This window comes from Hoplias malabaricus, chromosome 3 (assembly GCF_029633855.1).
Source record: "Hoplias malabaricus isolate fHopMal1 chromosome 3, fHopMal1.hap1, whole genome shotgun sequence".
Taxonomy (NCBI): Eukaryota; Metazoa; Chordata; class Actinopteri; order Characiformes; family Erythrinidae; genus Hoplias; species Hoplias malabaricus.
The window spans coordinates 78164212-78179211 of NC_089802.1; the positions used below are offsets into that span (position 1 = coordinate 78164212).

At 47.3% G+C, this 15000-nt stretch overlaps 1 protein-coding gene across 3 annotated transcripts in view; it reads left to right on the top strand.

The window, feature by feature from the left end:
- The window catches only part of rptor (regulatory associated protein of MTOR, complex 1), a 119479-nt gene that overhangs the window by 86273 nt on the left and 18206 nt on the right, over positions 1-15000 (top strand). For all 3 annotated transcript variants that reach the window (XM_066665779.1, XM_066665780.1, XM_066665781.1), the window contains exons 20-26: positions 722-862; positions 1627-1782; positions 5601-5719; positions 8544-8647; positions 9654-9834; positions 10749-10859; positions 12675-12780. In XM_066665779.1, the coding sequence (XP_066521876.1) occupies positions 722-862; positions 1627-1782; positions 5601-5719; positions 8544-8647; positions 9654-9834; positions 10749-10859; positions 12675-12780 (918 nt within the window). The remainder of the gene's footprint in view (positions 1-721; positions 863-1626; positions 1783-5600; positions 5720-8543; positions 8648-9653; positions 9835-10748; positions 10860-12674; positions 12781-15000) is intronic.

Genomic DNA, 15000 nt, shown 5'->3' on the forward strand with positions numbered 1-15000 from the left:
TTCATCTGCAAACACTACAGGTATACACACCTTCATCTGCAAACACCACAGGTACACACACACATACACACCTTCCCCTGCAAACACTACAGGTACACACACCTTCATCTGCAAACACCACAGGTACACACACACACACCTTCCCCTGCAAACACTACAGGTACACACACACACACACACACACACACACACACACACACACACACACCTTCACCTGCAAACACTACAGGTACACACACCTTCATCTGCAAACACTACAGGTACACACACACATACACACCTTCCCCTGCAAACACTACAGGTACACACACCTTCATCTGCAAACACCACAGGTACACACACACACACCTTCCCCTGCAAACACTACAGGTACACACACACACCCCTTCCCCTGCAAACACTACAGGTACACACACACACACACACACACACACACACACACCTTCATCTGCAAACACCACAGGTACACACACCTTCATCTGCAAACACCACAGGTACACACACACACACCTTCCCCTGCAAACACTACAGGTACACACACACACACACCTTCCCCAGCAAACACCACAGGTACACACACACGCACACGCAAACACCTTCCGCTGCAAACACTACAAGTACACACACACACACACGCACACACACACCTTCATCTGCAAACACCACAGGTATACACACACACACACCTTCACCTTTACATACTACTTTGTTTCCGGTGCAGAGTCTGGGAATCTGACTCCGGTCCGTGAGAGTCCGGCCATTCCTCGGCTGCGGTCAGTGAACTCCTACACCAACATCCGTGCGGCGACCACGGCCCGCAACCTCAACAAGAGCCTACAGAACCTCAACCTCAACGAGGAAGGTGAAGACAGACACAAACACACACACACTCATCATCCTCCCATCAGCCTACAACCCTGAGACTCCGCCCCTGTAGCAAGTTAGCCACACCCATTCAGCCTAAACAAATGTAGCTCCGCCTCTTCAGCCTACTGCAAATTGACCCTGCCCATTTAATCCTATAGCAGTTTAGCCACGCCCATTCATCTTACTGCAGCTTAGTCCTACCCTATCATCATACAGCGTTTTAGCTCCGCCCCCAAATTACTGCGGTTTGACCCCGCCCCCTCCGCCTGCATTAGTGTAGTCTGAAATCTGACATAAATGTGATGTGACTCTGAGAACAAAGCGAAGATCAAGACCAGATCAACTTCAGATCAGAGCTTCTCTACTTTGTTCATCTCAAGCCTCACTAATGTAGCGCTGCAAAGAAACACATCCCACAGGAAAACAAACCCCAGCTCTTTTTTTGGTGCCGAGCCCCATGACACTAAAGATTTAATAATGAAGAGTCGGGCTAACGTTGTTGTAGCTTGTTTTGTTCCAGAAATCGCTGCAGAGCTGGCAGGATGTGTCTGTGGATGAGGATTTTCATTTCTCTCACTTTAATCTGTCCGTCACTGGGCTGTAGTTAACGACCTCGTGATCAGGGCCAGTGTCCACTGTGCTGTGACATGAGCTCTGTGTGTTAACCCCGTTTATTCCCATCAAAACGTGGGCAGTGTAGGTGGCAAGGGTCTAATCTGCTGACACGTGTCTGTTTGTTTGTCGTCGTGTTTTTTTAAGGTGGCCCGCTGACCTTTTCTCCAGGGAACCTGAGCGCCAGCAGCAGTGCCAGCAGCACTCTAGGGAGTCCAGATAATGACGAGTACATCCTGTCCTTCGAGACCATCGACAAGATGAGACGAGTCAGCTCCTACTCTTCCCTCAACTCCCTCATAGGTCAGAACACCTAACACCCGCCGTTTACACCGCCTTTACACCGGTCTTTATTATATCAGTGCTCCACACCTCACCATCACCTGATGTTCCCCGACTGGAGTGGTGAAGGCAGGCGAGACATTCACGGCCAGCCATCACTTCTTTTTGCACTGCTGCTCACACCCAGGCATTTGAGAGCTCAACACACTCGGAGGAGAAAGTACCCAGTAGTTTAATTTTGTTAATGCGAAAAATGTGTAATGTAACCATGGAAATGCATATAGTGAAACCATAGAAGTAGGTGTAGTGTAACCATGGAAACAGGTGTAGCGTAACTATGGAAATGAAAACAGTGTAACCAAGGCAACGTGTATTGTTACCATGGAAATATGTGGAGTGTAGCCATGGAAAAAGGTCTAGTGTAACCATGGAAATGCATATAGTGAAACCATAGAAGTAGGTGTAGTGTAACCATGGAAACAGGTGTAGCGTAACCATGGAAATGAGAACAGTGTAACCAAGGAAATGTGTGTCTTGTTACCATGGAAATATGTGGAGTGTAGCCATGGAAAAAGGTCTAGTGTAACCATGGAAATGCATATAGTGAAACCATAGAAGTAGGTGTAGTGTAACCATGGAAATGCATATAGTGAAACCATAGAAGTAGGTGTAGTGTAACCATGGAAACAGGTGTAGCGTAACCATGGAAACAAGAACAGTGTAACCAAGGAAATGTGTGCATTGTTACCATGGAAATACGTGGAGTGTAGCCATGGAAAAAGGTGTAGTGTAACCATGGAAATGCATATAGTGAAACCATAAATATACATGTAGTGTAACCATGGAAACTAGCACAGTGTAACCAGTGTAACTACAGAAATGGAAATGGATGCAGAGTAACTGGAAATCTCTCTCTTTCTCTCTGATGTGTGTGTCTGTGCTGACCGTGTGTGTGATGTAGTCTATAAAGTCGGAGTGTGTGAGTGTGTTTATGACCCTGCTCTGACACATTTTTGCTCCGATGCCTTTTATCTCCCACTTTCTCTTCAGTCGTAACTCTTCTCTGTCCATTAGCCAATCAGCTCGCGGCTTTTATCCCATCAGCACTTTCCTCACTCGCTTTCTTCCATAGAAGGTTTCTCAACTTTACTGGACCTTTTATCTGTTTTATTTTCAGCCAAAACAGTGATTCACTGCGGGCACCTGGAGAGGTCCACGTCCTTTCAGACCCACACAGTGCAGATAGAATAAAACGTGGCTGGTGCAGAAATAAGGAGCTTTTAAATTTTAAACTCAGCAAATAAAACATACACGGCTGAGAGGGTCACAGGCTGTGGCAGACACACACACACACACACACACACCTCCCCACTTTAATCTCCCTGTCCTCTTTGTCCTCTGTAGAGTCTGAGGACACTCTGATGTTCCCTTCTTTATAACCTCCTTTGAACTTATTGTTCTGTCTATTATTCCTCTCTTCTTTTTGTCCTCTCCCCACTCTCTCTCTCTCTCTCTCTCTCTGCTGTGTTCTTATATAACCTCTCCATGAGGGAGTGTGTGTCCCGCATACAGAACTGCATATAGATGTGTGTGTGTGTGTGTGTTAGAGAGCTGAGTGGAGATCCTGGAGCTCAGGGAGTCTATAGGAACATCCTGTACACATGCTGCAGTGCATTATGGGTAGCTGCGTGTTGCTGATAAGTGCCATGAGAAAAGAACTTCATTAACCCTTCGAGCTCCAGCGTTGGGGTTGATGCCGTGTGTTTGAGGTGCAGTGTCCTGACTGAGCTCCTGGTTGTTGACTCTGTGGCGCTGGCTCCAGGGTCTCGGGCTCCTGCCCCCCCCTCCCCCCGTAGTGTAGTGTTGCCCTGTTTAGTGTCGTGTTGAAATGTAATAACATGATGAACTGCATTTCAGTTATATTTTACTCGTCTCCCTTCACTTTTCCTCTTTTTCTTTTTGTTTTTTCTCATGTTTTCTTTCTTCTTTCCTTTTCATTTGCTTTCTCTTTTTTTTTCTCTCTTTTGACATTTTCTCTCTGTTTTTCGGTCTGTGTGTGTGTGTGTATAAAATGTATTATATTTACATTAGAAGAATAGGCTGCACTTTCTGATCTCGGAGGATGCTACAGACAACTGTAGTTTGAGCTGATTCTGGATCAGCTTTTGTTTATTTTAGCCAGCTCAGCTTTGAGGGAAATACATAGGCATCAGTTTTTTTTTCTGTGTGTGTGTGTGTGTGTGTGTGTGTGTGTGGCTGTGTGTTTAAGGGGTTTTCCCCAGAGCGAGAGTTGAAGAAGCTCCTGCTGGGGCGAATGTGTGAGGAACACTCTGTGAATGTCAATGACTGTGGCAGACGCGCACACACACACACACACACACACATCCTCAGAACACCACAAGGGTAACATGTCGACAAAGCCCAAAAAAGAAGCAGAAGGAGTGTGAAGGAGGGCTCTAAGGCCGTCGACGCGTCTCAGGAATTCCAGACTGAGCTGAATGTCCTTGTCCACGCGTGAACGTTAGTCACCTGATAATTCCCTGATTTGACGGGGTGTCTCCAAACTTTTGGACATGTACTGTGTAGCCTCAGGACTCCATCTCCATCACACACACAGCGGTGAGATCTCTGCAGACGGGGTGTTCACTGCTTCCCTCCTGAGAGCCCTGAGCGAGACGTGACAGGGCTCCTGTTTTTCTCTGTGACTCTGTGAGGGTTGAGTCTGATCGGCTTCGGCGCGGCGCGGAGGAAAGGACGGCGTTTACGGACCCCGTGCTGGAGGTTAAAACCCGCGCAGATCGCTAATGTCATGTTGTAGTGAGAGAGAACCCTGGAGAGAGGGAAAGATAAATGCCAATCCACAGCTAAAGATTTATATCCACTATATATTCAGCTGAAATGTCAGCGTCTGATCGGCAGCAGGCGGCGAGGATCATCAGGGAGAGAGTTAGACGCCTGCGAACGGCCCGAGATTAATCTGTACTTTATCCTTATTTGGGGGTTTAAGTGTATTTTCTATGAACCACAGACAATGATGATAAAAAGGTATTGTCAAAGTAAACAATTACGAAATTGTTTACTTTTCGTACCCAGTGTCGTCTCTAACCCCGTCTCTAAGGGGAACAGTGGTCTTTGGAAACCACAACAACGGCGGCGGTAACGTTAAGCAGTGTTTACTCATGGTGTATCGGCGTGTTGTTGTTGTTTGGGACTGAACACAGCTCCGTCATCAGTTCAGACAGATCAGTAGAGTTTGTTCCTTCCTTGTTGCAGCGTCCAGCTCTCGCTGGATTCTTTCGTCGGCCACCGATCCAAGGAGCGTTTGAACCTCTTCAAAAGACCACGGCGTGATTTTACGAGCTGCCGTCGTGAGTCGGATAAAAACAAACGTGATCTCTGCTGCAGCTGGAGATTTTACAGATGGAGAGTTGGTGCTGGTCGTCTGCGTCGCGTGGCGTAGAGTGACGACTCTCTCTGGACGATCAGCGCTCTGCAAGGTTTACACGCCACGGTTTAGTCCCTACTCGACTCTCTCTGAACCACGAGAGAACAGCCACTAAACAAGAACCCGCTTCCAGAACCAGGACCTGATTCACCTGGTGGAGGAGAACAGACGAGTAGAGACCCTGCAGTGGAAAAATGGCAATAGTGTCATTGATGCAAAGCACACTTGGTACAGGAGTGTTAATACCACCCCCTTGTGGAGATGCTGAAGCCTGCTGTTTTTTATTTTTTGTTATTAATTCTTTATTATAATCCGTGTCCAATCTCATCCGGATCAGACTCTGAATCAGACTGACTCTCTCTCTCTCTCTCTCTCTCTCTCTCTCTCTCTCCAGGTGTGTCCTTTAACAGTGTGTACACTCAGATCTGGAGAGTTCTGCTGCATCTGGCTGCAGACCCTTTCCCTGAGGTTTCTGACCTGGCCATGAAGGTCCTGAACAGCATCGCGTACAAGGTAAACATCCACTCCTCCGTCCTGGGTTTTAGAGGAGGACGTCTGCCTCCATTCACCAACACTGTCCACTAGGGAGGTCCTCAGAAGTGCACTTAAACCAAAATGAGGACTGTGTTGAGGGGCGTGTTGCTAGAATAGTTCATTACTGTAGGAAAACTACTGGTGATAAATATGTCTCTGTAAGCGTTGTTCACCACTGTCACCGCAGAAATTGTACTAGGTGTAAACAATACTTCAAAGAATATTTAAATTAGACGGGAATTACTAAACATCTGACGTGAATGACTAAAGTAAAAGCACCCCAAATCCGACCCGTGTTTTTGTATATGATGCAGTGAGCCAGTGCCCTATTCACTATATACTTCACTACAAAGTGAGCAATGTAAGGAATAGAGTAGGAGGCCATTTGGAACATGCCTCACCTTGTATATGACGACAGTACGTTGGGGCGAGCTCCCAGAACCCAATGAGAATGAACTGAAGGCTCTGCAGCTCGGGGAAAAAAAAAAACTAATGCTGATTGGACAGTGATACTCAGAGGCGGGACAAACCGTCTGGCAGAGCTTGGTTAATACAGAGTCATGGGATTTTACTGATGTAGAATGAAAGAACAAAACATTTCCCTTTTGGTGGTGCATCGCCCTAAAGAACGAACCGCCCCTGGAGCCATGTTTAAACACCAGGGAAAAATGTTTTATTTTCATAACTAGCCACAGCACAGTCATATCTCGCCTTACTGAGTAACCTCAAACGGACAGAGACTGACCCCTGTGGTCTCTTTCTTTCTCTCCCTCCCTCTCTCTCTCCCTCCCTCTCTCCCTCTCTGTGCTAATGAATGGTCCCCCACAGCGTCCACCCCACACAGATTCCTCCCCTGCTTTTAAAGCTCTGCATTGCGGAAGGTCTCCTCACAGCTTTCATTTCAGCCGCAGGTTTAAGAGCTTCATAATCTCCGCGCTCTGCTCCGGGAGGGGTTTAAAATGGAGTGGAGAATGTAGCGGATGAATGGGTGAATTGATTAATTAATTAGTTCATTAATGTGTTCATTCTACATTAAATAACGACTGTGAGAGAGTGAAGACTTGGACTTGGTCAAATGTAAGAACTAATAAGAATGGATATGTGATGTGTAAACACTCTCTCTCTTTCTCTCTCTCTCTCTCTCTCTCTCTCTCTCTCTTTCTCCCCCTCCCTCTCTCTCTCTTTTTTCCTTGTATTCTTTTTTTTCTACTCTCCTTTGATGTTCCTTCTCCCCCTCTTGGTTTCTTTGATACTTTACACTAGTTTATTTCTACATACCCCTCCCTCCCCTTCAACCCCCCCTCTCTCTCTCTCTCTCTCTCTCTCTCTCTCTCCTCTTTCTCTCTCTGTCTCCCTCACATTCTGTCTCTCTCTCTCTCTCTCTCTCTCCTCTTTCTCTCTCTGTCTCCCTCACATTCTGTCTCTCTCTCTCTCTCTCTCTCTCTCTCTCTCTCTCCCTCACATTCTCTCTCTCTGTCTCCCTCACATTCTCTCTCTCTCTGTCTCCCTCACATTCTCTGTCTCTCTCTCTCTCTCTCTCTCTGTCTCCCTCACATTCTTTCTCTCTCTGTCTCCCTCACATTCTCTGTCTCTCTCTCTCTCCCTCACATTCTCTGTCTCTCTCTCTCTCTCTCTCTCCCTCACATTCTCTGTCTCTCTCTCTCTCCTCTTTCTCTCTCTCTCTCCCTCACATTCTCTCTCTCTCCCTCACATTCTCTGTCTCTCTCTCTCTCTCCTTTCTCTCTCTCTCCCTCACATTCTCTCTCCTCTCTCTCTCCCTCACATTCTCTCTATCTCTCTCTCTCCCTCACATTCTCTCTCCCTCTCTCTGTCTCCCTCACATTCTCTCTCTCTCTCCCTCACATTCTCTCCCTCTCTCTCTCTCTCTCTCTCTCCCTCACATTCTCTCTCTCTCTCTCTCTGTCTCCCTCACATTCTCTCCCTCTCTCTCTCTGTCTCTCTCTCTCCCTCACATTCTCTCTCTCTCTCTGTCTCCCTCACATTCCCTCTCTCTCTCTCTGTCTCCCTCACATTCTCTCTCTCTCTGTCTCCCTCTCTCTCTCTTTCTCTCTCTCTCTGTCTCCCTCACATTATCTCCCCCCCCCTCTCTCTCTCTGAGTTTATAATGAAACTCATAAACACAGATAATGACTGTTTCTCTGTAACTTTGCCGACTGCAGCCTGAACTCCACTCTGCTGATATTTGCATAAGAATCAGATTAAAGCCTCGCTCCAGCTGCAGCTCGCCGCCTGCGCATCTGGAACAGCGCTCTCTTTTACACAAGAAGGTGTTTCTGTGTCTGATCGTGTGAACCTCTCCACCATCACCCGATCCTCCGCAGGGTCCAGGGGCTCTTACCTTCGCAGCAACGAGGAGAACAGCAGCAGCACCTGCATAGGTCCACCTCCAACCCCAAAACTGCCCTGACACGTCAAGACATGGACTCCCCGAGACCTGTGAAAGGATCCTTTGAGCCTTGGAGGCCATTTAGCACCTGTTCCTCAGACCGTTCCCGAAGATGAAAGAACAGGACCTAAGGACACACACTGAGAAACAGCTCTGGTCTGCAGCGGTGTTTAGGATGTGGTCTGTGTACGTTTCGTTACAGTGGAGGCTCTAAAGGAGAACTGGAGCTCAGGCTGTTGCTTTTGTTAGTTTGCTGCTCATTGATTTGACACTCACTGATGCTGACTCAGATATTTACCTGATCGTTTTCCTGTAAATACAACTACAAATGTCTGAATGTTAATCACAGGGAGAGTGTAATAATTGTTTCTTATTGTGTTTTCTCTTCGCTTCAAGGCCACGATGAACGCCCGGCCTCAGAAGATTCTGGACTCCGGCTCTTTAACGCAGTCAGCACCAGCCAGTCCCACCAGCAAGGGAACACTCATACACCAAGCAGGGTAACACACACACACACACACACCTATACCCTATATCCAGAGGTCAGATCTGCCCTTGCTGCCCTCTTCTTCAGTCCATTACCGTGTGGTGTGCTAAACACTTACGCATGGCTTTGTAACAGCCAGCATCCCCAAGACGGAGTAAACCCCCCAGCACTGAGCTGTGGAACAGTGGAACTGTGGAGAGATGGAGCTCCGTCCAGTTCCTCTGGGATGAGTTGGAGTGCTGTTTGTGATCCAGAACTAATCACCAACATCAGCAACACCAGTTTTGTGGAGAATTTACCATTTAAAGCTATGTCCCCACTCTCCTACGGTCTGAGCTCTGGGTAAGGACTGAAAGGAGGAGATACCAGCGACACGAGCTTTCCCCGGTGGGTTGCTGGATCACTCTCTGATGCGGTGAGGAGCTCAGTGATCGGGGGGAAGCTCTGGGCAGAATCACTGCTCCTTCGCTCTGAGAGGAGTCGGCTGAGGTGGTGCGGGAGTCTGATAAAGAGCCTCCTGGACGCCTCCCACTGGTGGTATACATCAGGCGTGGACAATTGGAAGGTGGACACGTGGGAGGCCCAGGACACGCTGGAGGGCTGGCCTTGGAGCGCCTGGGGATCCAGAGATGGCTGGGATGCTTTTGCCACCACAAATCTGAAATAAAGGGTCTGAAAGTGGAAAAGATGATGATGATGATGATGATGGCTGAATGCCATCAGATCCTCACCGTATTTTTCCTACATCTTATCTAAAGCCTTCCCAGAAGAGTAGAGACTGTCACTGCAGTGAAGAGAGGAACACACTCCTCATTAACACCCTTCACTTCAGGAAAAAGTGTTGAATAGAAGTGTCCACAAACCAGTGAATGAGTTGCAGTGTAGATCCAAACTGTCAGCTTCTAACACACTGCCTGGCTCTGCATTCTCCTGCTTTGTGTGTGTGTGTGTGTGTGTGTGTGTGTGTGTGTGCGTCATACCACTTCGCACAGAGCCGACCGTCCTTTGTCTCGTTGCAGTGGGTCTCCGCCCATTCCAGGCGTGTCCAGCTCCAGTCTGACCAATGAGGTGCCAAAGCCCCCTACCCGAGAGACGCCGCCCACTCGCCCTCCGTACACGCCCACCCTGGGCTCCCAAGCCCCGCCCCATTCGCACCAGTTCCAGCGAACGCGCAAGATGTTCGACAAGGGGCCGGACCAGGTACGACACACACCCTCTAACACTGCGCCTCGGGTGTGTCTTATACAGAGGAGGCCTCTTAAAAACGATGGTCCCTCTAGGGTTCTTCAGCCAAGTCAATGGGTTTAAATAGAACCCTGAACATTTGGAGAACCCTTTGCATGATTTAAAGGTCCTCTGCACAGTGGAAGTGTTCTTCAGATATAGATGGTTCTACACAGCACCTTAGAAAAGGGTTCTATACAGGTTTTGGCTTGGCTTTGTAACTACAGAAGAACCCTTTTGGTGCCGTGTAGAACCCTTTAGCACCTTGGTACCACTTTATAATAAGACGACGCTTATAAATGGTTATTAATCAGGCTGTAAACACTTTAAATATCATTAGTAACACAGAGATAGAAACAGTAACAGTGACCTCGCTTTTGAAAGTGTCAGAACTCTCTGAAAATGTTGGAGGTAAAGGATAGACCTCACTGATTTCACCCGTGAACATCTACACCACATTATCTTATCATCAGCATCTAAAACAGCATTGTATCAGTGGTTAATTCATTAAACTTTGTGGTTGAATGGTTAAACGTATCGACAAATGTGTGCTGCAGCAGACGGGGTTAACGTCGACTGATGGAGGATGCAACGAGGTCAGTATTTAGCGAGGTCTGAGGTTTAACTGTAGGTGGATGTGGGTTCACTATTCGGCAAACAAGAAGTCTCTAAATAATTAATAACCATTAATAAACAGATTTTAAACTATGTGTGTGTGTACATTTCAGAGTGGTACCAGTGTGTTTTCTATGAATTTGACGGAGGCTTTCACAATGCACCAAACCCTTTAATTACACTGGGCCCTTAAAGAACCATCATTTTTAAGAATGCAGGTGATGTATTTGTGTCTGTGTTTCTGACTCATGTGTGTGTGTGTGTGTGTGTGTCAGATGGCAGAGGATGGAGAGGAAGCTCCTGGACACAGAAACTTTGTCAGCGTGGCTCTGCAGACGGGGCTGTGCGACTGGAGCGCTAAGTACTTCGCTCAGCCGGTGATGAAGGTCAGCGTTAGCATTGATCACACTTCAATATCTTTGTGCTCCGTCACAATCCCAGTGTTTCACACCACTACAGACATCTCACTAACACCCTACATCTCCCCCTACAGTTCCTGTTGTGTATTACACTCTGTCAGAGTCACCGTGACCAGCGTTGTGTACGTAGTCCTACAGAAAGTGATGTGTCTGGGAGTTTAAATATGAGCTCAGTGTTTGCTGGAGGATGTTGTTGTTCTAGTAGACATCAGGTGTGTTAGAGAACTCTGTGTGTTTTCTATGGAAATCTGAGTAGAAAGAAGTGTGTGTGTGTGTGTGTGTGTGTGTGTGTGTACACTCCTCTCTGAAGGAAACCGATTACTGCAGGAACAAAGCTCGCAGAGCCGCAGTAGATCCTTTATAATTGGGAGTCGATGCTACGATTTCATTAATAATAGAGAGAGAGGGAGAGAGAGAGATGAAAATGAGAGAGAGATAGACAATGTGAGAATAAAGAAGTGAGAGAGAGAAAGAGAGCGAATAAAGAAGGCATGAGATGGCGAAAGAAGAGACTTGTCATTTTCATTATCGCTCAGACCCCTCAATGTTCTCTCTCTCTCTCTCTCTCTCTCTCTCTCTGTCTGACATTATCGGGTTTTCTTTTGCTGTGAATTCTGTTCCTCTGGGTTTTTTCTGAGACACCTGCCAGTGTCCAACACCTCTTAAAAACACAGAAAAGAAACAGCCTTCTTCAAAGGAATATTTCACCCAAAAATGTCATGTCTTGGCTCTAATTGGCTGTGGACGCTGCTGGGGACGCTGTGTGGACGTTGGTGTGTGTTCCTGAGTGAGGAATGAAGGCCAGCAGGGGCCTGTTAGCTTCGGTGTGTGAGAACACGATCCTCAGCCGTTTTTCAGGGCGTCGAAGAAGGAAAGGTCCAGTGTTTCTTCAGAAACGAAGCATCTTTACAGAGTCCATTAGTGGAAAGGCGGTAAATAAAAATCATAGCTTTCAATGTGAGTTTAGTACCTCACCTGGCCAGGTAACATGACCTTACAGCTCCTCTCTCGTTGCCATGACAACCTCTATTCCTCCTCATCTCTTCATCTCTACTTTTAGAGCCATTTTCACCTTCCTGCTTTTCAGCAGAGGAGAAAGCTCCCGGCTCGTCTCTTCACTCTGCACTGTTTGCTCGAGCGGAGCTGTCAAACTCCATCTCACGGGTTTCTCTGCAGCTGCGTGTGTGTGTGTGTGTGTGTGTGTCAGGATTTCAGTTTCTCCCAGGACAAGGCGAGCTCCGAATCTCAATCAGAGAAAAAGCTGCTGCTGTTCTTTTAAAGCTTCGTCAAAAAAGCGGAGGGCGTCCTCCCTCTGAACTAATGTTCTGCATTAAATCTGCACTCGGAGCCAGTTCTGGATTAAGTGCCATGTCATTTACGTATTTTGATTCCGGCGAGCGCAGTTCTCAACCACAGAGACGTATCTCCCTCTTCTCTACAGTGGAACATAGTTCTGTTTCAGTCCAAACCCCACGAGCCCCACAGCAGTGTTCTCCCTCTGTGTAAACAGCCCTGTTCAGAACGCCCGCTTTCAGCACCTGTTCCTTTAAATGATAATGAGCCACTCGCTGTTCACCCCGACCCCGAGCGCACAGCAGTGAGGAGCGAGGAGCAGAAGCTCTGGTTTTTAGCCGTTTTCACTCTGTTCTCTTTCTTCTCCGTTTTTACTCAGTGCTCTTATTTCTCCGCGCTCATTGTGTCTGTTTTACTGGTTCTCAGGTGTTTACAAATTTACATGTGATTCGTATTTCTAACTGTGTGTGTGTGTGTGTGTGTGTGTAGATTCCTGAGGAGCATGATCTGGAGAGTCAGGTGCGGAAGGAGAGAGAGTGGAGATTCCTGAGGAACGCAGGAGTGAGGAGACAGAGCCAACGCATCATCCAGAGAGGTACACAACTCTACACAGCTCTACACAACTCCACACATCATCCAGAGAGGTACACAACTCTACACAGCTCTACACATCATCCAGAGAGGTACACAACTCTACACATCATCCAGAGAGGTACACAACTCTACACATCATCCAGAGAGGTACACAGCTCTACACATCATCCAGAGAGGTACACAGCTCTACACATCATCCAGAAAGGTACACAGCTCTACACATCATCCAGAGAGGTACACAGCTCTACACATCATCCAGAGAGGTACACAACTCTACACATCATCCAGAGAGGTACACAGCTCTACACATCATCCAGAGAGGTACACAGCTCTACACATCATCCAGAAAGGTACACAGCTCTACACATCATCCAGAGAGGTACACAGCTCTACACATCATCCAGAGAGGTACACAACTCTACACATCATCCAGAGAGGTACACAGCTCTACACATCATCCAGAGAGGTACACAACTCTACACAGCTCTACACATCATCCAGAGAGGTACACAACTCTACACATCATCCAGAGAGGTACACAACTCTACACATCATCCAGAGAGGTACACAACTCTACACAGCTCTACACAACTCCACACATCATCCAGAGAGGTACACAACTCTACACAGCTTTACACATCATCCAGAGAGGTACACAGCTCTACACAGCTCTACATATCATCCAGAGAGGTACACAGCTCTACACATCATCCAGAGAGGTACACAGCTCTACACATCATCCAGAGAGGTACACAGCTCTACACATCATCCAGAGAGGTACACAGCTCTACACATCATCCAGAGAGGTACACAGCTCTACACATCATCCAGAGAGGTACACAGCTCTACACATCATCCAGAGAGGTACACAGCTCTACACATCATCCAGAGAGGTACACAGCTCTACACATCATCCAGAGAGGTACACAGCTCTACACATCATCCAGAGAGGTACACAGCTCTACACATCATCCAGAGAGGTACACAGCTCTACACATCATCCAGAGAGGTACACAGCTCTACACATCATCCAGAGAGGTACACAGCTCTACACATCATCCAGAGAGGTACACAGCTCTACACATCATCCAGAGAGGTACACAGCTCTACACATCATCCAGAGAGGTACACAGCTCTACACATCATCCAGAGAGGTACACAGCTCTACACATCATCCAGAGAGGTACACAGCTCTACACATCATCCAGAGAGGTACACAGCTCTACACATCATCCAGAGAGGTACACAGCTCTACACATCATCCAGAGAGGTACACAGCTCTACACATCATCCAGAGAGGTACACAGCTCTACACATCATCCAGAGAGGTACACAGCTCTACACATCATCCAGAGAGGTACACAGCTCTACACATCATCCAGAGAGGTACACAGCTCTACACATCATCCAGAGAGGTACACAGCTCTACACATCATCCAGAGAGGTACACAGCTCTACACATCATCCAGAGAGGTACACAGCTCTACACATCATCCAGAGAGGTACACAGCTCTACACATCATCCAGAGAGGTACACAGCTCTACACATCATCCAGAGAGGTACACAGCTCTACACATCATCCAGAGAGGTACACAGCTCTACACATCATCCAGAGAGGTACACAACTCTACACATCATCCAGAGAGGTACACAGCTCTACACATCATCCAGAGAGGTACACAGCTCTACACATCATCCAGAGAGGTACACAGCTCTACACATCATCCAGAGAGGTACACAGCTCTACACATCATCCAGAGAGGTACACAGCTCTACACATCATCCAGAGAGGTACACAGCTCTACACATCATCCAGAGAGGTACACAACTCTACACATCATCCAGAGAGGTACACAACTCTACACATCATCCAGAGAGGTACACAGCTCTACACATCATCCAGAGAGGTACACAGCTCTACACATCATCCAGAGAGGTACACAGCTCTACACATCATCCAGAGAGGTACACAACTCTACACATCATCCAGAGAGGTACACAGCTCTACACATCATCCAGAGAGGTACACAACTCTGTAGAACTTTTAACAAAACACTACAACTCTATACAACGCTGAAAATCAATGAAAGGTACTACACAAGTCAATACAACACTGCACAGCATCTGAATAGGTAGGTGTGTGTGTGTGTGTGTGTGTGTGTGCACATCTGTGTTGGTAAGTCACAACCATGTATGTGTGCACAAGCCGTAGTGAGTCAC